At 47.1% G+C, this 26,633-nt stretch overlaps 1 protein-coding gene across 21 annotated transcripts in view; it reads right to left on the bottom strand.

Annotated features, from left to right (window-relative positions):
- Nucleotides 1–26,633, bottom strand: part of TPM1 (tropomyosin 1) — a 27,755-nt gene extending 1,122 nt beyond the window's left edge. Inside the window, exons 1-10 of one of the 21 annotated variants that reach the window (XM_032342765.1) lie at nt 26,430–26,631; nt 25,231–25,356; nt 13,152–13,285; nt 10,737–10,854; nt 9,292–9,362; nt 8,460–8,535; nt 7,935–7,997; nt 7,577–7,646; nt 6,083–6,161; nt 4,628–4,735 (exon numbers count right to left, since the gene is read on the bottom strand). In XM_032342765.1, coding sequence (XP_032198656.1) covers nt 4,732–4,735; nt 6,083–6,161; nt 7,577–7,646; nt 7,935–7,997; nt 8,460–8,535; nt 9,292–9,362; nt 10,737–10,854; nt 13,152–13,285; nt 25,231–25,356; nt 26,430–26,543 — 855 coding nt within the window. In that variant the 5' untranslated portion in view covers nt 26,544–26,631 and the 3' untranslated portion in view covers nt 4,628–4,731. Of the gene's footprint in view, nt 1–174; nt 999–4,539; nt 4,736–6,078; nt 6,162–7,576; nt 7,647–7,934; nt 7,998–8,459; nt 8,536–8,964; nt 9,041–9,291; nt 9,363–10,736; nt 10,855–13,151; nt 13,286–20,728; nt 21,037–25,230; nt 25,357–25,556; nt 25,683–26,429 lie in introns of those variants that run through there. The other 20 variants (XM_032342775.1, XM_032342774.1, XM_032342763.1 and 17 more) reach the window with 20 other exon arrangements.

Genomic DNA, 26,633 nt, shown 5'->3' with positions numbered 1-26,633 from the left:
CAGAATACAGTGCAGGTGGGGCTTGGCGGAGGTCCACTGGCCGTGCACCGTGGGGCCAGGCAGGGGTGCTTGCCGCGCTGAAGTTAATACAGCAGACATTTCTGAGTTACAGGCAGTTAAAGGTCTGGGAGCTGTGTTGTAACACAATCTCACAGAAGACAAGGATGACGTAAGTGGGTTTTCTGACAACTTTTAGAATGATTTATTTCTCTTGCTCATTTAAAAAAAAAATCAACATACTTCATGCACACTTCAGTAGAACATTCTCTTACTATTCTTATAGTGTTCTATTTATTAATAGCATGACATTCTCACCAGATTCCAACAACACCATTAGACGGAATAAAAGCATACCTTTCAGACAATCAGGGACTTCTGACATGAGCTCCTGTTTTCAAAAGCTATTTTGCCCAAGCATAGGTACATTTAATCAAACACTATACCAGATATTACGAAATTAGGAATATGAGTATGTAATAGCTATATATATATTATATATATTGTACCCTAATTTATATATAATATATATATATATGTATATGTGTGTATAGTTACTCCTCTGCTTTGGCTTTCTAATTAAAAGCAGGACTCAGTTCTCTGTAGGAAACAGAAAACAATTTTTGGTCCTCTTTATATATCAGTTCAAACAAGAGGACTGGCAATTCCTGAATTGTTATAAATATTTAATCCATATACATAATTTTACGACAAGAGCGGTTTCGGGGTTTAGAGAGAACTTAGTTATTCCAGATAGAAGAGGAAAATGCAGGTGAAGCCAGCATTTTAGCTAATTCCTTCCATGTACAATTCTGCAGAAAGCAAGTGTTGTCATCCCTATCAGTTGAAGAAGGTACGGCAGTCTTAGATTTCCTGCCCATGGGCTCCATTCCTAGAAATCAGCCCAAGCTCCTTCCCACTTAGAGTCTAATCCTCATTCAGAGCCAGCTTTAGTTGGTTAGTTAGGCGGCGGTTTTGCTCAAGTTGCTGGTAGAGTTGATCTGTACAGGTCAGCAAGCAGGTTAGCAGAAGAGAGGAAGGAGGCAGAAGGAAGAGAGAGGTTAGCCAGACTTGGTGAAGAAGTTAACAGACAGCACACAGAGATACCTCGGTCACCGGCCAGGCAGCTCACCCTTCCTCGGTGGTCATCTGTCCCATGCCCAGGAAGGGGAGGCGGTAAAGGCCTGGCAGATTGAGGAGGAGCCAGGATTTCTCACTTGGTGGCCAGGGAGGAAAAGGGAGCGACAGGGGTGAGGGGGTGAGGGAGGGAGAGAGGGAGAGAGAGAGGGGAGATATTCCTCTTGCACCTTATTAAAACCACTGTGTGAACGAGCCACCTGCAGCTCCTGGCAAACAGCCCGAGGAACCACGGCAGAGCGACAGATTGGAGATTTTACAGTGAAACCTCAACCGGACCATTTTGCCCACCTCTTCCCAGAACCCCTTTCACCTGCACTCCTGGGGCTGGCTCTCCTTTCAGGAAGTACCAAGATGGGCCCCAGGGGCTGCTGTATTATTCACAGTTTCTGAAATGCAGAGCGCAGTTCCCTATCCCTCCCCGAGTCAGCACCATACAGGGTGCTACCCTACTCAAATAACAAAACCAACCAGCACTCATCTCCATGCCAGACTTAAAATTCATTTGCTTACTTCTTGAAGAGAACGGCATTCATGTGTGGTGCGGGATGGAGGCACAGAGACAAACACCCATAGGGAGAGGAGTGCAACGTCAATTTTACACAAGGGCCTACAATCTGCTCACACGGCAGAGAGGCCAACCACAGCTGTCAGGCTGCATGATGACCCAGGGGATGCCGCCAAAATGACAAGAACCTGGCACTCACCACAAAATGCTGGAGGATACACAACTGGTTCAAATGACTGTGACAACCTGGACCCAGAAATTCTACTTACTGATCTTGAAAAGCTGACAATCCTACCCCTGGGAGAATGCAACCATCCAGCCTCTGGCTCCCAGCTGTGCTGGAAAATTAACCAGTCTTATTTCAGCTTCCTCTCCTAAGTGGTAGGAGATGGGGAAAGAGGTCCTGTGCACTAGGCTTTCTAGCTTAAAGTATCTGCTACCCTGTCCTCTCTGCTCATCCCCACTCTCTGGCTATTCAAAACCCTAGTCAAACATCACCTTCTCCATGTAGCTCCAAATGTACACCATCTAGGAGTTCAGACACGCTTCACTCCTCTGCCTTTCAGCAAAATGGCCAGCTCATCAGGCCAAAGAACATTTCAGGCTCATCTCTTCACACCTCCACTGCCTTCCACAATGTCTTGGGTAAGGGACGTGGCTCTGAGGTTGCAAATCTAAACCCCATCTGCACATTCACATGAACACATGCCGGTAGGCAGATATGATATCTCAGTTTGCTGAGCCCATGTCTGGCCAAACAGGAATGAAAGAACTTTAGAGAAACCCTAGAGAGTCCCAAGAGTCAATGAGAACTCAGCTTAAATGACAGCCGTCCCTACCACATCCCCTTGTGGACCTGTTCCACTGCAGCTGTCATGGAGCTGTCTGGCCGGGTGGGCTGAGGGCAGGGACCAGAAACAGTTAAACATTTGGAAGGGTTTCCCCCTCCTGTCCTACCTCCCAGATGTCTGGAGCCTCTAGTGCTCAGAGTCAGCAATGCTTTCTGTTTGGTCCTACCAGGCTCAGTTGCAGCAGCCAGCTATGGTCTGGCCCTGTGAACTGGAAACCTGGGCCCTGACAATTTCTGGACAGAATCAAGTTGCTACTTAGCCTCCTGTGAACCTGTACGTTCGTGGGCTATTGTAGAGCTGCCTTCCTGAACCATCAGTTTCCCATTTCCCCTTGCAGAATGTACTCACAGATAGTGTGAAACTCTCTGGAAGGGTTTCCAAAGAAAAAAAGAAAAAAGAAAAAAAAGACGTGCCTCCAGAATTAACAGTACATCTGCTCAGCAGAACTTTAAGACTCTTCATTTGGTCTATAAGCAGGAAGCAGGGTTCACTCAGAGAAGGACCCACTTCTATCACAAGGAGTTAAAAAGAAAAGAAAAAAAGGCAGGAGTCATAGTCAAAAGCAGACCCAAGGAGGCCTGGGAAAAAATCCATGAAATTGTAGAAGTCTGCTCTCCCAAGGGACAGACAAAGACTCTAGATTCTAAATTTTAGACGTCTACTATACCGCTATTAAAATGCCTTAATATGTGGTCCTCTTAAAGAGTATTTTTCTTCTGCTCTAAATTCTTTGGTGAGTGATTGACATTATCTTTAGTTTGTCTAAATTTATTTGAGTATAGTGGTATATAGCAACCCTCTTAGGCTAACAAAAACACATGAAAATCACGCACATTTAAAACACAGGAGAAGTAGAGCCAGACTGTTGCGGATGCAGAAATGTTGGGAATTAAGAAACAAAAGTCCACACCATTTGAAAGTTCTAATTTTGCAATGTGTTCCTCTTTGAAAATCACTTCACTGCTGTTTTTGAAGTGAACTAGTAAAGCTTAAATATAACTGTATTCTGAATAATTTCTAACGCTTTTAGAAAAAAAAACAACTCTAATGGCTATACTTCAAAAATGTCTACAAATGAAAGAAAAAAACCCAGCCATTATCACAAATATCATATACATACAAACCCTCCTAAAAAAAAAATACATGATGTCCTTGAGGGCACAAAAAGGAACCTTGACTTAAATCTTACCATACTTAGAAAACTTAAGGGGCACCTGGGTGGATCAGTCAGTTAAGTGTCTGCCTTTGGCTCAGGCCATGATCCTGGGGTCCTGAGATCAAGTCCTACGTCAGGCTCCCTGCTCAGTGGGGAGTCTGCTTCTCCCTCTGCCCCTCCCCACAGCTCGTGCTCTTGCTCTCTCTCAAATAAATAAAATCTTAAAAAACAAAAACACCAAAAAAAAACCTTATGGAGCCATGTCATGATCAAAATGAAGGTGGCCGAGTAATCAATCAGAGCTTTAACCGTTCTTTGGGCTGTGAAAGGAACATCAACAATAACCTCAACTACGACTGCCTGGATCTAAGTTCTTGTCCGAGATGCTGGTACATGAATTCCTGGCAGCATGGGCTGCTAGTTAGTCAGCCACGTCCCTGCAAGCAGGGCCACCTCAGCATCCACGCAAGGGGCTCACCACATCCCACACCAAACCTCTGGCAGAACGAGACACTGCTCAAGGCACGTCTTCTCACTCCTGCAAGCAACGTCCCCTGTGTGGACGTTCTCAATGAGGACTACATACCAGAACCATCACCTTCTCAAAAACACAGGACAAACACTCCCCCCCCACCACCCCGCGGATGCCCAGGCCTCACTCTAACCCCTGCAAACTACAACTCTCAGGGGGACCCACGCAGGAGTATTTTTTAAAAGTTCCGTAAGGAACTACCACTTTAGAAACTTAATATTAATGTTCAGCATGGGAAAAAAAAAAAAAGGGAGCAGCCACTTCACATACTCATATATGTGAAGTAGACTTGTAGTTTCATTCAGTGTTGAAATGAAAAAATGTCAATAAATAAGGAGTAAAAAGAAGAGCAAACAGAAACAGCTTGCACAGTGTTTATTTGACACTGAAACGAGGAGCTTCTGTACAATGGAAAGCAGTGTGCCTGGCCCTTAGGCCGGAGGCTAAAGGAACGAGCCAGGTCAGCTGGAGAAGAGACAGACTGCAGAGCTCAGAGAGGTGGGACAGCCAGCTTGATGAAGGGGTCTCGGGAGAAGTGAAGCAAAGAAACTTATCTGCATGAGGAGAAAAGGTGGGAGAAAAAGAAAACAAAGTGGCACAATGGTAAAAGGAAAACCAAACTAATAGAGGCAAGCAGCACTTGACACACACGCCAGAAGCAGACATGCAAACCCGCTGCCAGCCGCACCTGCAGGAGGATGTCCATCCTCACCCACCAGCGTCGGGACCCAAGGCCAGCACGCACCCCTCCACTTCAGGGGCCATTGCCGAGAAGGCCCAAGAACAGAGTTTAAGGCTTTAAGCTAACCCACCTTTCAGAATAGTTAATCATATGCTGTGATTCCCCTCTAGAATCACATTTTAGCATTGGAAGAGACCTTACAGACAGAGGTTCTGACTCACTCCCACATTTATAAATGAGGGAAGGGAGGATGGGATTCTCTCTGCTTTCCACAGAGACAGTTAATCTCCCTCATGGTGATGTGGAGGTTCTAAAACCTGTGACGTGGCAGGCATGGGCCATACCCTTCAGGCGACCATTTTCCTGCATGGGTGGGTCTGGAAATTTCCAGGTTAGATGGAATTCAGTGCCATATTATTAGAATGAAGGGAACCTTCTATGGAAAGCTCCAGGTTAGAGTTTAAAGAGGCAGAAGTATGATGCTTGGGTCTGGTTAGCAATATGCGGATTAGTTGTGTGTGCTCAGAGTTCTCATGAGAACACGGGATCTACTTCAACTCTCACTGCCTCACACAGTTAAGTTGGGTCACGAACTCCCAACTCATACCAGGCAATCAGGGTTTTATTTCCCAATTCTTTGACACCAGCTGTGGTGCTCATTGTGAATATTTCAATTCCTTTTATCTAAACATGGAAAATTAAAGGCTCTGGCATTCAGCAGATGAACCATTTCTCTCCAGAATCCTTAAAATCGAGGAAGAGATGATCTCTCACAGCACCATTCCTTAGGCTGTACCAGATCAATTTCCTCTCAGTTCATCAGTAACCGGACACTTTGGGGTTCCTTTTTGATATCTCTGGGAAGTTCCTCACAATTATACGTATGGCCTTCTAATTTTACTTGAGCCTAGTTTAATTTCCTAAAATGGCAGCCCTCGAGTCCCTCCTATTTTAGTTCACTGCTTGGTGGGAACCATCTAGCTCAGAGATTGTAAAAGAAACAGATTCTGAAAGGAAAATGATTTGTACAGACAGACTGAATCTGCTTGGCTTTTCTATTAGTAGAATGTAAGCAAAAACCAACTATCCTAGGTGATGCAGAGAGTAAACAGAAAGGCATGAAGACAGAGCTTCTGGAAGTAGAGAAGGGAGCAGTGGTGAGTTTATCATATTAGCATGAGGGCACGGATGTGAGCAGGCAGGGTGGATGAACATTTACATGGAAGTCATATCGTTGAGAGCGTGGTCCAGCTCCTCGCTGATGGCTTTGTACTTCAGTTTCTGAGCGTACAGCTCGTCTATGACCACGAAGTGGAAGGCAGAGGTGCAAGGGCATGGAGAGTGATCAAGAGATGGAGGGTGAGCGGGGGTGGCGTGGAGGCCATCCCGACACAGCAGCAAGAAAGGGGCAGTGCATGAAGGAAGTGGTATCGCAGCAGGTGGCCAATGCAGGAGGCGTGCGTTTTGGTTTTAAATGAATTGAAACAAAAACAAAAAGAACAAAAGCCATTAGAAAATAAAACAAGAGAGACCCAATATGAAAATCATCACAAATATGGTTTGGTCTAGCAGTAAACCAGGTTAAACCCTAAATGAAACCGCAGAAGGCTATCTGCTGGGTGGGTGACCGGACACCTCTCCCATCTATAGCCCTGTTTTCATGGTGCTGGAGCAGGGAGCCACCTGTGACTATAAACAGTGGGGAAAATATCCAAGGGCAGTGTTTTGGAAGAACAATTTGTGACTCTGGTCTGTCATCCGGATCTGGCTCCACCCTCCAACCACTGATTTCCTGACCAAACTAGACTCCTGTGATATCAGTTTCTGAGGACCCTGGGATATGCTCCTGGGGGTCTTGCTAAGCTACCCAGCTCCTGGTCCAGGGGAGCGAGGGGAGCCACACATTGGAGGGTGGTGCTGGGCCAAGTCTGCAGTGCAGTCTCTGTAATGATGAGGGTTTCATTCTTTGCTGCACTCTGGCAGGCTGTTTTGCAACCATCTGTCACCCTCTCTTCCCCACCAGCTTGGTTCTCATCGGCACCAACATCTGGTGCCTTTGCCAGCCCCTTCTGCCTTTCTTGTCCATTTTAAATATTTCCCTTTCTATTCTTTTTCACAGTTGACCCTCCACAAGCCTCAGAGTTCAACATTCAGGATTTCTGTGAGATAAAGGTGGGTGTTAAAACCTACATACCTTAGGGTAAAAGGGCTTAAATATAATCTCAAAAAACAATGTCCTATTATCCCCACACCCTTTCCAGAATGTGAAGCATCTGCCAAGATATGAAGGACTTAAACCCCACCCTTACATTGGATTCTTACTTGGAAGACGAGTTGTGTCTAAAAACAAATCCATGCCGCTCTGACAAATAGGAGGGATCACTAAGCAGAAAATACGCTAGTTGCTCTCACCTACAATCACCTTACCCACAGTGACAAATAAACCTGCCACACTTCTCAGAGTGTGAAGTCAAAGCTGGATGGCAGCTGCCGTTACAGAGGGACGGACCTCATCTGCTGGCTAGCAGTCATCTGGTGAGCAGAGGACTCAGGTCCAAGAGTTTAAGAGCCACAGAATGAAAACCCCAGAGGGCAGACAGGAAGAATGTGCAAAAGCAAGGAAGTGTATCAATGAGGGTGCACTTGGATTGGAAAACTGCTTTGGGAGTTCAGTAATCAATTGTAAGAATGGAATTAAAACTCAAGATCTTACCTTCTAAGTCATCAATGCTTTTCTCCAATTTAGTTACTGACCTCTCTGCAAACTCAGCCCGAGTCTCGGCCTGTAATGATTTCATTTATTTCAGTCAAACTTGGGAAGTTTTACATTGCTAGTAGCTACACATACAAGGAGAACTAGAGAATGAAAATCAAGGACAGCACCCATGAAACGGGTCTGGAACGGCCTGTCAGTCAGTCACGAGCACGGCACATTAACCCTGGGACCACCTCTAAATATCCCTGACTGGGCTTCATCATACTTTTGAGATGGAGGACCCCTGACCAGATCCATTAAAAACGGGACTCAGTTAAAATCCAGTTGGCGTCATCTGAAACACTCATAGTATTACCTCCTTCAGCTTGTCAGAAAGGACCTTGATCTCTTCCTCATATTTGTCTTCCTTCTGCGAGTACTGTAATTAGAAAGAGCATTCCAGATGTCAGGCCCCCGTTCACTCTAGACTCCGGTCTTCTAATACAAAGAAAGTGCCAGCCCAGCCAACAGATGTTGAGGATCTCTTAGGAGGTAATGGAGCCTCGGGTATCAAATGGCACGCTACAATACATACTCTGTTTTCCTGCCTATTGTTTTACACGGGGTAAGAATGAGATAACTCGGCCATGTGGCGCTTGGTTTAAATTAAATTGTTACAGACGACTCACATGCTCAACATAAAATACGTTCTCTACTAAAGAAAAAAAAAAGACTGTTATCCAATACCCATGAGGAAATCACCTCAAAATGATGCCATTTGCTAAGGAAAATGCCTAAGGGACAGTTGCTTTCATCGGCGAGGCCTCAGATGAGGAAGAGTGAGCCTGTGCTGAGCAGCTCTGAGGAGACGCCTTTCCCCCACACCGTGCTCCTGGCCTACCTTCTCAGCCTGAGCCTCCAGTGACTTCAGGTTGTTCGTCACAGTTTTCAATTCTTCTTCAAGCTCGGCACATTTGCTAACGTTTTCGATCAGAGGCAGAAAGGGTGGGAGACAAGCCCAAGGAGGGAAGAGAGAAAAAGGAGAGGGATGGGAAAAAGTGAGAACTGAGTCCTAGAGAACAAAGGGCTGCCTTAAAGTAGCCAAATCGTCAGGTATTAAAACACTCCATTTTGCCAAGGACACTGTCCCCAACCTCGCAATAGTACAAAGGCAGGGTGACAAAATCCAACAACTCTGAAGGGTGATAATTTGGCTTCTTTTTTGGCTGCACCGAAGAGCATTTATGAAGGAAAAACAAAGAAGTATAAAGGGCCCAAAGAAAGCACTTAAAGCAGGACAGAAGACAGCAGCAGGTGTCGTTATACCAAACGAACCAGGAGACACTGGAAGCTGAAAGACGTCTGGGTTGCAGTTAAACCTAAAACCACACATGAGCCATCAGTACCTTATCCTCTGCAGCCATTAATGCTTTCAAGGTCTGATCCATTATTCTTAATTGTTCTTCCAGCTGTCGGACTTGGCTGTTAGTGGACACAGGAAATGCACAAGGCCATTCTCAACATCAGTGTGCAGGTAAGGCATGCAGTGACACACGCATTCACACAGACGCCCCACGCGAGTCCTCCGTGTTCCGTACTGGCATCCCCGGCAGATGAGTGCCAGAGGAGCCCGGAGCCGGAACAGGGCAATGTGCAGCTGCCAGCAGGTCATGCCGTTTAGTCACCGCTCCGGAGTACGCCACGTACAGCAGGCTGGCACTGGGCCCGCTTACCTTTCTGAGAGTTCGGCCCGCTCCTCCGCGCGTTCCAGGTCACTCTCAATGATGACCAGCTTACGGGCCACCTGCAGCACGAGAGACACAACATGCACACATACACACCATGGGGCTGACAAGCTCTGAGGAAGAGGGCAGGCCACGGAAGCGGGTCCTGGATCCCCCAGACCCTAGATGTTCCTACAGACCAATAAGATGACCCTCTTTCCCCTGGACTGGAGAGAAGCCACCCTCTACCAGAAGAACCAATGGAGGGTAGACCAGAGGCTTCTGCCCACAAAGATCCAGAATGGTTGGTTTTGAGTAGGCAGTGTCATTTTAAGTCTGACCCAGGTGAAGTCCATATAATTACACAGCAGCCAGCCAAAGTGTGGAAGGAGGGAGAGAGAAAAGCCACCATCTCAAAAATAGCTGCATGATGAGACAGGATGCATTTGATGCTGTCAAGGTAGGGACTGACAAAAAACACTGAAAATAATCCTGAAAACCCTATCAATTTAGAGCTCTGTACCTCAACCTCCTCTTTGTGGAGGAGGTTAAAAATGACAACAGAAGAGCAACAGAAGCTAACAAGAGATGAGCTGGTAAGATGACTAATGAAGTCAACTTGGTGTTCAGTGGAGGAAAGAAACTGAGAGAACGGATCCTCTGAAGCATTTCTGGAAGTAGCAGTAATAATAATAATAATGGTGGTCGTAATAATACAGTGGTCTTAATAATAATACAGTGATAATAATATTACTGGAAGTAGTAGGAATAATAATAATAATAATAATGGTGGTCGTAATAATAATAATTATAATGGAAAAAAAGGAATGTAGTACCATTTCAAGATAGCTATGATACATTAAGGGAAAACAAACACAAGTCATATTAGTTTTGTTACCACAGGAGGTTGTTCTCATGGAGACATGACCAGAAGCTGATCCACCTGTGAACCTCTCTTGACAGTGGAATTCTACCATCTTGAAAAGGGAGGAAAGATTGAAAAGGGCCTCTTGAATCTACATGGCCTTCAGTGCATGGACTTGTCTTTATGCTGCCTGAATGGGATGGTGCTAGGCAAATCACACCAGGAAGAGCGGCCTACATGGTGACAACACGAGAGGCTTTTTCCACAAGGACAAGAGGCCCAACTCTCCCTTCTCCTGGCCAAAGTTCTCTTGTCCTGGTCTGGGGGTTGCAAAGGTAGGGGATCATGAGGAAAGCCTCAGTCCTTCTCAGTGCTATGGACTGGCTTCATGATAAAGCCTGGGATCCCCTAGGAGGATCAAATCACAACTGTTTTCTGGAGACAAAGGAACTCTGCTTCTCAAAACCATCCATTTCCACCAACAAAGCAGACTGTTTCCCTAAAGAGCACAAGGCTGTAAGCACTGCTCCCGGCCCCCACCGAGGCCACTGCTAGGGAGTCCACGAGGCTTTGGTCCCCAAGATCTGACCTCTTCATACTTGCGGTCGGCATCTTCAGCGATGTGCTTGGCCTCTTTCAGTTGGATCTCCTGAATTTCCATTTTCTCCTCATCTTTTTGGGCTCGACTTTCAATGACTTTCATGCCTCTGAAAACGAAGACAAGCAGGAAGACCCAAGGTTTAGAGACGACCAACATAAACCCACACTGCACTGCATGGGTTTGTGTGGCCTGGTGTAACTGGCAGACCAAAACAGAGCACAGAGCCACTTTTACTTTCCAAATCATGAGGCAAAAGTTTCCAGAGCTGAAGGCAGAAAAAGCCATACACTTCTCTGTTTATTGTGAATGAAACCTCACTTTCAATACTGGTGAAACTGTCCAGGGATCTAATGCTAAATGAAAGGTACCACGTCAGGATCCTGTTAGAAATTAGGAGGCATGGAAACAGGAAAAGCCAACATACTTGACTTGCTATATAAATAATGGGATTTCTTCCTTTTACTGGTGGGAAGCTTCAGCCTGAAAGTGGACCAAAGTTATAACAAAAACATACTTGTCTTCATGTACTTCTTCCTACAAAGAAGGTAGCTGTTCTCATCCCATTAGCTACAAATGTAAATATCAGATTGAACCATATGAGACTGGTGATACTTGAGGATGTTAGACCTGTAAAAATGGCAATTTCATATGGGTCAACCTATATTTTAGGTAAGAAACTATGAATTTTGCCTTTAATAGAATTCTTTCATAATAGGCATGTTGAGAAACAAACTGATACCAATGTCTACGCTGATATGTAAGTTTGAATCCCACAGTGTTAAGTTTTGGAAAATGTTAATTGTTCTGTGATATACTACAGTTTTATGGAATAAGTCATGTTAAAATGGGATTCATTTAGCAAAATCTAAGCAGGGAGTTCAGATAAATAAATCACTATTTCTTTGATGAAGCACTACGGTATATATTAGAAAACTGAGATTCAAGCCTTGGCTTGGCCATAAATTCACTGTCAGATTTGGGAAGGCTGTATCAACTGCTAAGCCCTTGTTTCTCGTTTATAAAATGAGGGGGCTGGGGTAAACAACCCCTAAATTCCTTTTTACTAAAAAGTCTAACATTGCCAGATTGCCTTTTAGGTTCACTAAGAAGTATATTTCAGGAAGAATCGGCCACAGAACCACTGGGATGTGTGCACTGTAAGAGATGATGAGTCATCCTAAGGAATTCCAAAACTCTTGGTCTGAGAAGAAACAATAAGCAGCAGTGAATAATGAGCTGGGAACTTCAACTCAAAAGCTTCTTGAATCTTGAAGTCTGAAATCACTCCTTATCTCTGGCAGCAGGGAGGAGAAACTCACTTTTATCGAAGAGAAAAGAGAAATGCAAAGAATGGCTGAGTGCATTCACCTGCCCAGATCCCAGCACAGAGCCACTCGCCCAGGGTTCTGAGCTACCACACTACTCTCGTGTCCCTCCAGCTGGGAGAACTCTCTCTCATCTCGTGGAGCTGTGCTGGGACTCCTTCTGGGCAACATGAATACATAAGCCTGAGCAGCTGAGCGGAGGAGAAAAATGCTTTTTAGCATGCACGGAGCTGTGCTGGTCTCTATGGTCTCTATGGTCTCTATGGTTCTCCTTTCCTACCCCCAAGCTGAATCTTGGAGCAGTCAGGCAGAACCAGGTTACAGGGAGCGGGCTCAGAATCCACAGGTAGCTGACTGTCTACGTGTGCATGAGTGTCTTACCAGCATTACTAAGTCCAAAATAATTTACTGTCGCTGATCATATTTCTGTTTTATTGGTGCTTCCTCTTCTACTTATCTGTTGGGTTAGTTGACCACTGAGAGTCCCCGGTTCATTTATCCAGGCACAGTCTCTTTTGAGTATTTTAAAATAAAGTGTATTGGGGCGCCTGGGTGGCTCAGTGGGTTAGAGCCTCTGCCTTCGGCTCAGGTCATGATCCCAGGGTCCTGGGATCGAGCCCCACATTGGGCTCCCTGCTCTTTGGGGAGCCTGCTTTCTCCTCTCTCTCTCTGCCTGCCTCTCTGCCTACTTGTGATCTCTGTCTGTCAAATAAAAAAAATAAAATAAAATAAAAATAAAGTGTATCTTTTCAAAAATGCCTAACTTCTCTGCGGTCAGCAGGAATGAAAGAACCAGCAGGCATCCCTGCAATATCTCATTTAAATGTCCATGTCCCTCACTGGACAGTGAGCTCTAGGAGGGCAGGAATAGGGTCTTTTTCTTCCTTGTAACCTCAGGGTTTAAAACAGTACTTGGCACACAGGCGCCCCACTAACATTAAACGAACAAACCCAGTAAAATTATACCTGGCATTGACTGAGGAAACGATCCCACCAGGGGACTGTAAAACTCTTAAGCCCTGTCGGGGAAGCCCTCCTGTCACAGCTGGGAAAGGTGGGCTGGGAGAGGTGCGCTCACCTCTCGCTCTCGTCCGCTGCCTTCTCAGCCTCCTCCAGCTTCTGCAAAGCTGTTGCCAGTCGCTCTTGGGCACGATCCAACTCTTCCTCAACCAGCTGGATGCGTCTGTTCAGAGAAGCTACATCGGCTTCAGCCTAGGCAGAGAGAGGGAAAGGCCTCTCAGACCCGGAGAGAAGGCAAGCGCGGTGCCTTCAGGAAGTGGCGGAGCCCGAAACACCTGTCTCAGATGGGAAGCCTGGCCCTGTGGGGAGCTACCTTCAAGTGCAGCCCGTGCCCGGGGCCACTCTGGAGCTCGAGGAGGCGGGGCTGCGTTGATCCAATACCGTGAACACACACACTGGTGTGTTTACACACGCACCATCACAGGGACTGTAAGCAAGTGCGCTCTCGCTGGGTTCCCTCCACAGAACTCCACACTGGCCCTACCTGACCGCCACCTCACTCATGGGGGCCCGAGGGCAGGCTCGGCTACACACCATAAGAGGAGGACAGTCAGAAACCAGATTCAGGGGTCTGCATTTTCCTTTCTCCTGATGACTTGCTCCAAGGGTTCTCATAAAGGAACTAAAATGTTTGAGAATTCAGCCGTTCTAAAATATACACCATAAAGACGCCACAAAATCCAGTAACTGCCCCTCCCCCACCCTCTTCTCAGTAACCCCTGCAGGACTGGGTCAGATGGAACAGGGCCAAGACAAATTTCCCATGTGTTTCTGAGATAAGCTTACTGGCATTTCTTACGAGGCTGCTACAAGAAAAGTTTCAAACTCCTTAAAAGAAAAGCAGTATAGAGACAATTTTTATTGGTATCTGTATCTGAATTAAGAAGTTTCTTTTTTGGGGATGCAACGATTACCTACTATTGCAGGCGCTTGCTACTGGGAGCCTCAGAACACTTGGAAGGCTGTGACGGTCCCTCATACACACTGGCATTGGGGTCTGTTTAAATACCACACATGGAAGTCAAAGCCAGCACTTACCAATCAGGTACCATTTTCTTGTTTGCATCCACTTTTATGTGCTTATCACAGGGTGACAAGGTTTTCAGGACACTTGAGAGTTTTCTAAAGATTACAATACATACTTAGGCACCCATGCGAGTTCTATCTACATTCCTATCTTCTTTACTCAACAGGAAGCTTCTTACATGTAGGGAGTCACAGCTTTCTGCACAGGATTCAGGCTCAGTTAATGTCTACTGAATAAAACAAGTAAAATCAACCTAATTTAAACAAAACCAACTTTCTTAGCTCATGGACCCATGATGTACACGATCTGAAAGACACATGTAGTTAGAGAGAGGCTGTGATTATGGCCTTGAATGAAATGAATGTGAGAACATCCAGCTCTTTGCTCATCAGGATTTATAAAATTTTAAATACCAAGTTTTGTCTGGGAAAGAGGTGATTAGGGCATCTCCAACTGTGGTGAAGGACTCGCTCCATAAAACATTGAGATACACTTTCATCTCGTCAAAAATTAACTATGTAGTAAAAATCAGCTAACGGAGACGGGGAGTCGGGCAAAAGGGAAACAGAATCTGAGGACAGTTTACAACCACACTGGCTACAAGGTAAATCCTTACTGGGTTCTGCTAAGTCTGACCAGCTGGTGAGTACGGTTTTTTCTAAAGGAGGGGTGAGGGCAATAGGGACAATTTCTTATGTACAAGAAACTGTCTTTTAGCTCTATTTTTTAAAAAACTGGAAGGAAGTATACATGAAGGGTATACTTTGGGTCAGGTCTGCTTTGTTCACTTTTCTGCATTTCCATTCCTAGTAAAATTCTAATCCCTTTATGAAGGTGGGGGGGGGGGAGATAAGCAAGCAAGTTGCAAAGTTGAAAACAAAAATGAAGAACAAAAACAAAAATACTGTAGTACAATGTCTACGTCAGGTATTCAAAAGTATTTCTCTCCCCCACCTTCTTTCATTATTATTTCTTTTAATATGAAGGCAAGTATCTTTGTTACAGGTGCTGGGGCCAGAGAAATGTCAGCAACATTTTCCAAATGTTTTCTTGTAGCCACGACATGCTAAGTTTCTGCTTTGTGTTTCATCTGGGCCCCAAACTTGAGAACTTTTGTAGTCACAGAAAAAGACGACTATTTCTGCTCTAGGGAAAGGACCTTCTGGGTGACAGGGCAATCTAGGTCCTCAGCTCCTCATGTGGCTGAGGCACAAGAGAATAAGGAAACCGTATCCCATGCTCGTTCCTGCCTCTGTACGCAAGATCTCCCTGAGAAGTCCCCCCAACAATCTGTATCTTCCCCCTTATTGCCTCCCACTCTAACATTCCCTCCTTTAGTTCTGGACCCAGTTTTATAAATGTCACTAACTCTTTCCCTGGGAGCATGTTGTAAAAACTTAAGACTTCCTGACATTATGAGTTGTGTCCTATAGGAACATCAGCCCATATAGCTTCACATAGGGCACCCAAGCAACAATTGGGAATGGAAGTCCGTTCTCGGAGCTAGGACTGTACGCACACAGAGAACACACCTGTGGGTGGCTCACAAATGGGGTCTCAACTGATTAGCTGAGAGAGTCCCTAGGCATCATTCAGCAGTTCCCACAGCTGGCTGAGTGTCAGAATCCACAGGAGGTGTGCATTAATAATGCAAAGTTCCAGGCCCCATTCCTAGAGATTCTGATTCAGCAGATCAAAGGGGAGGGCAGGCTCTGCAATATAAATAAGCAACCAGTTCCATTCCTGCACCTTCTCCATCCCACCACCCACAGAAGCTGGCTAATCCTGTGCAAACCACTCTCTGAGGTCTCTGTTCAATAGAGAGGAGAGGGCTCTTTGATTCAGAGGGATGACTATGCTAGGGCCATCACGGCGAGACAAGACTAAAACCCCAGTGGCCTGGGTCCTCATGTGTGGGCTCTGTCACTTCTCATGGTCTCCAGGGATGTCACAGCAGCCCTGGAACTAGACGTTCTCACTCCTGGCACTTTCTCTCTTCCTATATCAGAGTGGGAGGTCCTCCACAGCTTCCCCTACCACAACTCCCCTTTAGAAGAAAGGCTTCTGTGACAGAGGCCAGCCAGGACTAGAGAGCTCTGTATTGAATACCATCCACTAAACAAGTCTTCTCAGTCCTTTCTGAAATAAGGTATATGGTATTACATTAAAAAACTTCAACACACAGCACCGTGACACCTCCCTTATGGACACAGAGCATTTGCTCTCAAGCCAGGAAGCCAATGCCTGCTGCCCCTGAGGTGTCCCAGGATAGGCACAGGTGCTTGTAGGCTACCACTGGGACCTGAGAGCAGTGTCTGGGGTAAGTCTATCCCTACGAAAGCTTTCCCTGGGAAAAACCTGGATTCTCACTGGCTTCTCAGGTCCTACCATACTGGTATGATTACAGTGCTGTCTGGGTCCCCAGAATTCAAATTAAGTTTAATTCTACAAATGAATTAAGAGCACTTCCTTCTCTTATTTTTACTTGCACGTGCGTTGTCTGTGTGCGTGCATGCACACGTGTATGTGTGTATTTGGGGTTATGCCTTGTGTTAAAAGGCCCCTATCTCTCACCTTCACTAGCTTTTATTTCTGGTGTTTTCTAAATTCTGAGGTTTATTGAGGTATTCTCTAAGGCTCCGTTCATCACAGAACCTGGGCAGTCTACTTAAGATCTAACCTGAGATTACATTTGCCAGTCCAAGCCCATAGCCACATGAGTATCTGCTACTTTAAAAGCACATACAAATAACAAGGCGTTTGGGAAGGGGCAAGACCCCCGAAGCAGATTATTTCCAGACATGGAAGTCACCCTGGGTTAGCTTCTTCTAACAACGGGCCCATGTTTTTCCCACTGCTGGTGGAGTCTTTCAGTTTGGGATGCTGGTTTCTTTTATTTCAAAAGTGCTATTGTGTCTCAATATGTAATGAGCTCCTCAGAAAAGAGACTGCTATATTAGCAAAGGCTACCAATTATCTTCCTGCAAGATCTGTTGTTAACCACCAGACACTTTGCAGTTATGCCTGCCCTGTCCCCTCACCCAACCCAAAGGTACGAGCTACCTACACAGAAACCAAGGGCAGGCACACCACTCCCCCGACCCAACACAGTACCCCATGGAAATCAACGGTATGGCCCCCTCAATACAGCAAAATATTACTCCAAATCAGATTTGAAAGAAAACTTTTACAAGGCCTAGATTTTCGTGAAATCCAGATGTTTTAGCCAAAACAACAACAAAAAACAACAAAAAAAAAACCCCAAAAGTAATGATTTTTACATTTTAAAAAAAGCATTATAGTTAAGATTATTAAGAAAAAAAATATCTGTAGGAAAATAACACGATATCCTAAAAAGTGATCCTCCAGAATACATCTTCAAAGTCCTGCCTGAACCAGAGTGGAACATGAGATGATCAAAGGTCAGGCATTTTTATTTCACGCAAACTGTAGTTATACAGAGAAGGTTTCACTCAACTTGCTGTGTAAGACCAAGTGACTACGGCCAAGTTAAACTTCTGCCCTTATATGGTAAGCAGAGGGGAAAAAAAAACCACTGATGACATTAAGGGGCACTCCCATGGATAACAGATAAACACAACCTCCTCTATCTGTGCCAAAGCCTATAATTTATGAGGCATATTTGTATAATGAGGGAGAACGGACATGAACAGGGCATTGTAGTGCCCTTGCCTTGCCTACATATGAAAACAGAAATCATGAGTGCATATTCCAGTTACTGCCAGTAACTGGGGGTGCCAATGTGAGCACGAAGCACACCCTCGAGCCTCCTGGTCTCAGAGATATTTACCAACTCAAAAGTGAGAGATGGCAGGAGATTTCTGTAAATTGGCTACTTCCCACGATTTAATAAAATGACCAGTTAAGAACCTACAGGCTACAACTTTAAGTCTCCTTGTTTGCTGGATACCAGAAAGGAGGAAAGACTGGCTCCTTCCTGCTACTTTTCCCTTTGATAATGACAAAAAAACATACAAAACCCTAGTGGGTCACAAGAGCCAGAGTCAATCATTATATCAAGCAAAGTATCCTCATTCCAACAGTTTGAAGGGCCCACACACCTTGGAAAAACAAACCAGAAGGAAATAAGCGATAGCCAATTTTTCCAAGGTAAGTGCTGGCATAATAGGGCCAATTAACTACAGCATGTCCGAACTCTCGAGAATCAGAATTTAGGGCCAACTCTGAAAACATTTTTTGCAGTGGCTCATGATTCTGTCACTAACCCTGTATCTTTGCTGCCAAGAGAAACTGACTAAGCTTAACTCACAGCTCTGACCACTACCAAGAGACTGCCATCAATAAGCTACCTCTTAGGTTCCAGATGCAGAAGTCAGGAGCAACTCTCAATCTGAAATGGTCTCTTCAATGGTCGGATTCAGCCCTCAAATCGCTACCTTTAAAGGTTCTGTGTCCAGTCACCTGGAGAGAGTGTTTTCCAAATTACTTACAAAAAACAGAACCAATTAAACCACTTTAGGGACACCTGGGTGGCTCAGTTGGTTAAGCGCCTGCCTTGGGCTCAGGTCATGATCCCAGGGTCCTGGAATAGAGTCTCATATTGGGCTCCTTGCTTAGCAGGGTGCCTGCTTCTGCCTCTGCCTGCGGTTCTCCCTGCTTGTGCTCACTCTCTTGATCTCTCTATCACATAAATAAATAAAATCTTAAAAAAAAAAAACCCACTTTAAATACAAAACTCTGAAAAGAACAAAAGCATCTTTAGCCAACAGGCAAAAGTAGGAAGACTACTGTTACGAAAACGATGCACAAAAGAGAAGATGCATAGAAGAGTAACAACGTGCCCCTCATGAAGTTAATCTGCCTCGAATGTCAGTCGCTGGGGTAGGAGTCGACATAAGAACACATTCCCTTTCTTAGGAGGGTGAGGGGAGTTCTACCGACTTACACCAATGATACCATTTCAACCAAACATCTTCCCCAGTCTGCCCATGTCCTCTCTCCAAGTTCCAAAAGAAAAAAAATTATTGATTAAAAGCATGTATATGGAGTGTTTTCAGATGTAGTGAAACGAGCAGGCCATTTTTAAAGACGCTCTGATAGGTGGTGAACCAAAGGCAAAGCGGCAACGAGCAAAGCCAAGTGCTGTGCAGTTTTAACACCAGCTGACACTTAGCACTTACTCTGCTGTGCCCAACAGCACTGTGACTTCTTTAGGTAAACTAAATCCCTTCGCCACCTCAACAGGCAAGAACTACTAGGATTATGCACATTTTAAAGTTAGGGATCTGAGAGACTGAAAAGTTTATTTGCCCAGTGTCTCACAGGTAGTAAGTAGCAGAAACCAGAATTCAAATTCTGCCAGTCTGGGTCGAGTTCTCATTCTTATCCATCATGTTCTATTAGTTTTAAAGGTTCAAGGACAGCAGTTAGCCAATAAGAGAGGAAACTGTAATCAGTTTATTGCCCTGTCAAATTCAGACACATCTATGCAGTCCCTGCTGACTGGGTCTCAAGAAAATTATCTTTTGCTTATTAACTTCCTGACTCCTGTCTGCATTTTATCTGAAATTTCCTCTAGTTAGGGCTTCCTAAGTGAACCCATTTGCTTCTATGTATTTTATGCAAAACAGGTCTTGAAGTTCCCGCAGCCATATTGCCATTACCAACACCTAACCAATAGGATTTGCTCAACTCAGAATGGGTCCATATTAAGCACAGCTGGACACCATATTACGCTTGCCATAAAATTCCCAAGGTGTTTGAGTATGCTGATTTGAAACACACACTCAAAAACCAACAAATAGCAAATGCCTGGACTACCTCTGAAATCCTGATCCTGTCTGTTGGATACATTTATTTGCCTTAGAAGAAAGGAAGGAAGCCACCAGGTATTACACTCAGCATGGGGGAGGGGGAAGCCGGCAAGAGAATACACCCAATAATTGTTGGCATTTGGCCAACTTTTTTCAATACTCGGTAACAAAGGAATGGCTGTATAAGACCGCTAGGAAGGAGAGATGGTTAATACAAAGGGAAAGGTGAACAGGTCTTATACTGTGTAAGTCAGAATCTGGCGCTGTCAATGTCTCAACCACCACAAAGAAATAGGCTTCCAGAAAACCGATGATCAACGGGGATGGTGGAGTTTAGCATCCCCAGGCCCTAAAGTCTGGCAGTACCCCAGACTTGCCCTGTCAGCGTCCCTTTCCAAAGGAACGGATTTCCAAAAGGATTTCCCTCTTCCCTCCCCACCCTTCGAGTAAATACGGCTAACAGCGCAAAGTACACATCCCGGGGGACCCAAGACACCCGGACCGAAAGCAAATAACCCCAAAATAGAGCCCTTTCTGGGAAACTGGTGCTTCCAGAACCTTCTCAACACCACTCCTGCTCCCCCTCCGGGCTTTTACTTTAAACCAGCGAAAATGGAAAAAAAGGGCTGAGAAGAACAGGCAAGGCCGCTCCCTAGAACCAGACGCCAGCTGCCCCAGGTGCGCCAGGTGCATTCCCGGAGGCGTTGAGGGCAGGGGCAGGTAGACTATGGAGGGCCCTGCACCCCGCAGTGGGCCAGACTGCGGGGGAGGCCCTCTGGGTCGGGGTGGGTGGGCGATGGGTGGGTCCCTTACGGTCTCCCTCAGCTTCCTCTCGTAGTCCAGCTCGCGCTGCAGACTGCCCGCGCGCTCCTCCGCGGCGTCCGCCTGCTCCTGCAAGCTCCGGATTTTCCTCCGCACCGCCTCCAGCGAGCTGCTCCCGGCCATCACTCCGGGCGGCGGCGGCGGGCTGGCGGGCAGGCTGCGGTGCGAGAGGCCGGCTGCTGCGCTCCAGCCGCCGCTGCCGCACTCCTGAGCGCCCGGCCGCCCCGCCCAGGCCGCGCCGCGCAACGGCGGCGCCCCCAGCGGCCCAGGACCAGCCCGGAAGTCGCGGTCTCCCGGGCGGCGCAGGCGAACCGCAGGCGGGTGCGCGAGCGCCGGGGGCGGGCACAGCGGCCGGGGCGGGGCACGCGCCACGGACCCCGGGAATTTGCAAACCTCGGGAGATACTGCGCATGCTCGCGGCAGCCGGGCGGGCGGAGGCGGCGGGCACGCTGGGGGACACCTGGAGAGCAGAGCACCGCCGGGCGGCCAGCGTGCCAGGAATTTTACTTGGACTCCCAGCGGCCTGCCTTGGTTCCCCGGTGACCCGGGGTAACGGACCTGGCTGCTAAGGGCGACGGTGCCGCCTACTGGCGGCGGGAGCATCGCACTCGGGAGTTACAGATTCCCAAGCCAAGAGGGAGAGAAGCTGAGAGAAGGGTTTGGGGCCTGAATGTGTCCCCAGAGGGACAATTCCTCGTTGCAGAAAACCCCAGCACGCAAGATCCTAACCACAACAACCTTCCTCCCTCACCAAACTTGCGAAGTGAAAGCCACTAACATACTACATTGTGATTAAACCTTCTTCTAAATACATCCTTTCTAGCTTCGAATCCGGCTCCTAGACCTCTCCAGGCTGTTGACTTGGGCCAAATAACTTGACTTTTCTAGGCTTCATCTATAAAAGTGGGGTTAATAGTAGTACTTTCCTCACAGGGCTGTGGCGAGGATTATGAAATCATACAAAGCACTCAGCACCACACATTGTGCATAAACGATCGCTTTCGCGATAAAGATGCAGGCACTGTCTTAAGGTTCAGGCGGGGGCGCATAACCAGCTGTGTTCTCAGAGCCCCGAGCCTCTTGGGGACTCACTTTCCTTTCCATAAAGACAATCATCTGGAGGGTCTCTTACATTTCCGAATGTCTTTGGTTTGGAGCTCAGCCTCAGATCTGGAATCTGACCAATTCTGGGTTGGACTGGGATGCCTTTAAAAGGCACAGCCGTGAAAGCTACAGAACCCTATGAGAGCCTCTGACTACAGCTGGATGAAAACCCAATCTCTGGGAACGGTCCTCTGCCAATCCTCCCTCTGGGGTGCATTTTTAGATGCCTTCTAGATCTCATGGCTTTCTTCCTCACCTTTCTCACAGGAGGTCCTTCATGTCAGTTTCTGATTAAGTGTGGGAATAATGAAGGAAAAAAAAATACAATCCCCCCTCAAAGCCCTAACAACAACCCTCCTCTTTTGCTCCACCCCCCCCCCCCCCCATTTTCTTCGGACTCTGTCACAGTCTCCCTGGAGACTCACAAACCTCAGCATGTGCCCTCACGTCCTGTAGGTGGAGCCTCTCGCTTTGTTTCCATACAGTTCATCTGGTCAGGCAGGAGTTACAACTCCTCCCCTAGAGGAGTACCAGACCGTGAGTGGGCCTCCAACTTTGAAGGTGGAGGAAGGGGGTGTCTCGGGGCCTCCAGGAGAAGCCAGGGAAACTGCTGGACATTTGCAAGTACTCTCGGCAGCCAACTAATGACTTAATGTCCTGCTTTTCAAACACCTGGGAAAGACAGTTTCAGGTGAGTTCATTTTCATGCTGATGTCATTATACAAGAGTTTAGGACAGTTCTCAACCTTGGCTGCACATTTAAAAAATACTAATGCGTGGGTTCCACTCCCAGAGATTCTGATTTAATTGACCTGGGATGCAACCTGGATTCAGGGTTTTAAAACCACCCTAGGAAAATTCTGTTTACATAAGGTTGAGAATTACTGATTTAGGAAGCAAAAACCTACAGGGAATAAAGACTCACATACTGCAAATATTATATACATCACAATTATTGGGGAAGGGTTGAGGGGCTGGTGAGAAAATGGAGTCCTGGATCCCCTTTAGGCTCATTTAGGCGGAACACCAAAAATTTCACACCAAAAGCTACCTTGTGAATTACAACTGTTTATGCCAGGAAGCCCCCTCCTTGTGGAATAAGATTTGAAAAGTATGTTGGTAAATAAGCAGAAAAATATTTTTAATAGCAGGAAAAAAATGAAAATGTTTTTACACTGGTGAGTAATGACAGTGAAGTATCCCAATTCCAAATGTAGTATGATTCTACCTCAGGAAGCTGACCTGCTACCTCCCTCTTTCTCCAGTGTTATCAGTCTCTTCCTCCTGAAGTCTTGCCTATTTTTACTAGCTAGGAATCACTTTAAATATAGCTTTTCTCGGGTGCCTGGGTGACTCAGTGGGCTAAAGCCTTTCCCTTCGGCTCAGGTCATGATCCCAGGGTCCTGGGATCGAGCCCCGCATTGGGCTCTCTGCTCAGCTGGGAGCCTGCTCCCTCCTCTCTCTCTGCCTGCCTCTCAGCCTACTTGTAATATCTGCCTGTCAAATAAATAAAATCTTTATAAAAAAAATATATAGCTTTTCTTCGCAAATGTCCTTCAACATCCCTACAGGTTCCAGACAACCTAAAATGTCTTAAAAGGGAAGACAATCAATATATTACCAAAAGAAAGAAAGAAAGAAAAGTACCATATTAGGGATAGTTTTCCGGTAGGGAAAAAAAAAGGAACCAAAACTGTTTCAGAAATGTCCCTCCCCTGCTAACCACGCCTCCCCAGGTGGCTTTAAATACCCTCATTTTCACTGCAGCCCCACCTCATTCCAGCATTCCCTGAAACAAGACTTTTCCATAAAGACATGATAGCACCACATAGTTAAAATAATTATGATCTTTTTTCCCTTTAAGAGTTGTAGTAGCTTTTTTCTCTTTCTCTTGCCTTCAGTCTTACTGGGCTATTTTCAAATTCTCTGCATTCTTTTCCTTATAAGGAATATCTCTCCTTGATCTATCAGCGGCTCTTTTGAAAAAAGCTAAATAAACGTCCTGCTGGAGAATTTGGGGGAGACAGACATCCTCCATTTAACCTTATACGGAGCAGACATCTGATCTATATTATACAGAGCAGGCGCAGAGTTATGTGTATTTTTTGGCTCGGTTTCTGAAGCCAGGTAGTTTGTAACTTTAATGTTTTAGCTAAGTCGGTGCTTCTGTGAACCCCCTTTCCAGTAATCTTGACGGTCATTGAAATATTTTTGTCGATTCTCAAGGTTTTATGTCTGGATTTCTCATTTACAAAGCATGCTTGGAGATCACACTTTAAGCCTTTCAAGCCACAAAAAGCTGTTACTGGTTTCAAGACCCAAGACCCTCCAGCAATTTGCATTTCACACTCATACAAGAAATTCTGCCATTGTGCTTGGTAGTTCAGCTTCTGGGCACAGCTTTCCCTGGTGCTCATACATTCTTGGAATTGTTACTAACTTCCCAAGGAATTCTTTCCTAATTGGGCCTCTAGCCTTAATGAGCTTCTACAATGGAATCCAACAGTGTGAAAAGAAGTCTTTCCTTTGGAAGTCTAATGCTTGGCTTGACTTATGGGGCAGAAGAGGGAGGCTCTTCAGCGAAAAAAGATTCCAAAGCGCAGTGGGCAAAGAGCTGGTAGTTTTTGCAGTGTGTGTATCACCCCTGAAACTATGTGGTGGTTGTCAGAAGGCTGACAGGTGGGGGTGGGGCAAGCAGGAGGGGCAGGGGGCAGTTAGCTCACTATACCATATAAAGCACTGAGCTATATATAACTCTCGGGGTACTTTCAGGATCGAGTGCTGTCAGACTGCAGACCCAAGCAAGTATCATCTTCCCAGGCAGATCTTAAGGGCGGGATTAAGGCTTCCCTAGTAAGAAAGGAGGACTCAAGGGCCGCTGCACCCCAACATCAAGCTCAGCCTTCTAAGTCAAAGTAGCACCATGCCATTCCTTCCCTTTAGAGCCAGGCTCTCTGTATCCTGACTAGACTCACCATGGAATACCAGGCATTCCCACCCACCAGATACGGCAAAGGAAAGAAGGCAAAGAAAACCAGGCATTCTGTTTGCACCAACCTTGGTGATGACACCTCAGAGGTTTTCTGCCACGGGGGAGGCGAGGTTCACCTCCAGCATCCAATTTCAGCCACTCCACTGCCCAGCCTGTCACCCACCCACCTCCACCCCCAGGAGTGGGAAAGAAGGAGAAAAAGAGGAGTGGATGAAATATAAATGAATGTGTGCAACAGAAGTCTGAGGCAGCATCCAGTGCTCTGAGCCATGTCAGGGCTGTGTGCGGGTGTCCAGCAGGAGGAGGTGACCCTCTTCCATTGCTCTTTGGCTACTGTGGTGACCATAGGGTAGCCACTAGGCAGGAGGGGAGGGAGGTAGTGTGTGCATGCACTTACGTCCGTGGCCTTTTTTTCTGCCAGCTCCAACTTCTCCTGGGCATCTTTGAGAGCCTCGGAGTATTTGTCCAGTTCATCTTCAGTGGCCTTGAGTTTCTTTTGCAGCGACACCAGCTCATCTTCCAGCTGGGAGTTGGCCGTGGGGGACGGGGAGGGGTGGGGGTGGGGTGCAGCAGGCAGCGTGATCCCGCAGGGGAGGGGTGTGGGTGCACAGAACCAGAAGGACAGGGACAGCGGGAGAGAGAGGGAAGGACAGGGAGGGAGAGAGAAAGAGAGAGAGAGAGTTAGCCATTCGTGCGCCGCGCCACGCCGCGCGCCCTCGGTACCTTGGCGGCGGCCTCATCCGCGGCCAGGAGGCTGTCCTCCGCCTTGTGCAGCTCCTCCAGCACCCGGTCCCGCTCGTCCTCCGACGCCCGCAGCAGCTTCTCCTTCGCCGCGATGTCCTCCTCGAGCTGGGGGGCAGCGGCGGGCGGGCGCGGGTGGCCGGCACGGACCGGGTGTTAGACACACACAACACACGGGCGCCTGGTTGGCTGGGGCCCCTGGCTTGGGGCGCCGCCGACTTGGAGTTCAAGGGGCTCTAGGTAACCTCTTCTCTCCCGAAGCTGGAACCGCACGGTGGCCCACCCTGCACCCCCACCTCCCGCGGGACGAGTCTCCCGCCGAGGTCTCAGCGGGCTCAAGTCGACAAGTGGGGTGCAAAAAAAACGCCCCTGCGTCCCTGGCCTTCGGGCCGTACTCTCTATTCTGTCCCATCTTTGTTCCTAAGAAAAAACTTCATGACTCCCCCCCCCCACCCCCGCCCCCCGTCAAGTCTCTATCCCTGTTGAAGCTTTTCATTCTTTCCAGTCAAAAGTCCAGAATAATGTCTAACACCTTCTGGACTCGATTTCCCTCAACCACCCCCCCCCAATCCAACATTGATCCCCAACCCTGAGAATCAAGTGCCTCTAGGACTTGAGATGACTTTGCGGGCTTTGGAAAGCAGAGGAGGGAAATAAATGTCCCCAGACGAGACCAAAAAGTTAGAATTAGCCCGAGTCTTGCTCTTCCCCTCCCCCTTCTCAGCTGCGCGCCCCTGGCCGCCCAGGAGTAGGGGGGTGGCTCCCCCTGTCCTCGAGGTGAGCGGCCTGGAAGGGGCGCCAGGCGCCCAGGGCTCGGGGGCACCCGGGCGGGCGCAGGACTGGGGACGCGCAGACCTGCTTGCTCCTGTCCTCCGCCGCCTTCTTATCGGCTTCGGCTTGCTCGGCTCGATCCAAGGCGTTCTCCTTGTCGAGCTTGAGCATCTGCATCTTTTTCTTGATGGCGTCCATGGTGGCGGTGGCGAGGGGCCCTGGGGCTGCGGCGGGAGCGGCGAGGCGAGTGCGCGGTGGGGCGGCCGAGCCGGAGTGCGAGCGCGGAGC

The sequence above is a fragment of the Mustela erminea genome, chromosome 5 (genome assembly GCF_009829155.1).
Source record: "Mustela erminea isolate mMusErm1 chromosome 5, mMusErm1.Pri, whole genome shotgun sequence".
Classification (NCBI taxonomy): domain Eukaryota; kingdom Metazoa; phylum Chordata; class Mammalia; order Carnivora; family Mustelidae; genus Mustela; species Mustela erminea.
Note: the sequence above shows the minus strand (reverse complement) of the source record. Positions and strands in the feature narration are given on the sequence as shown.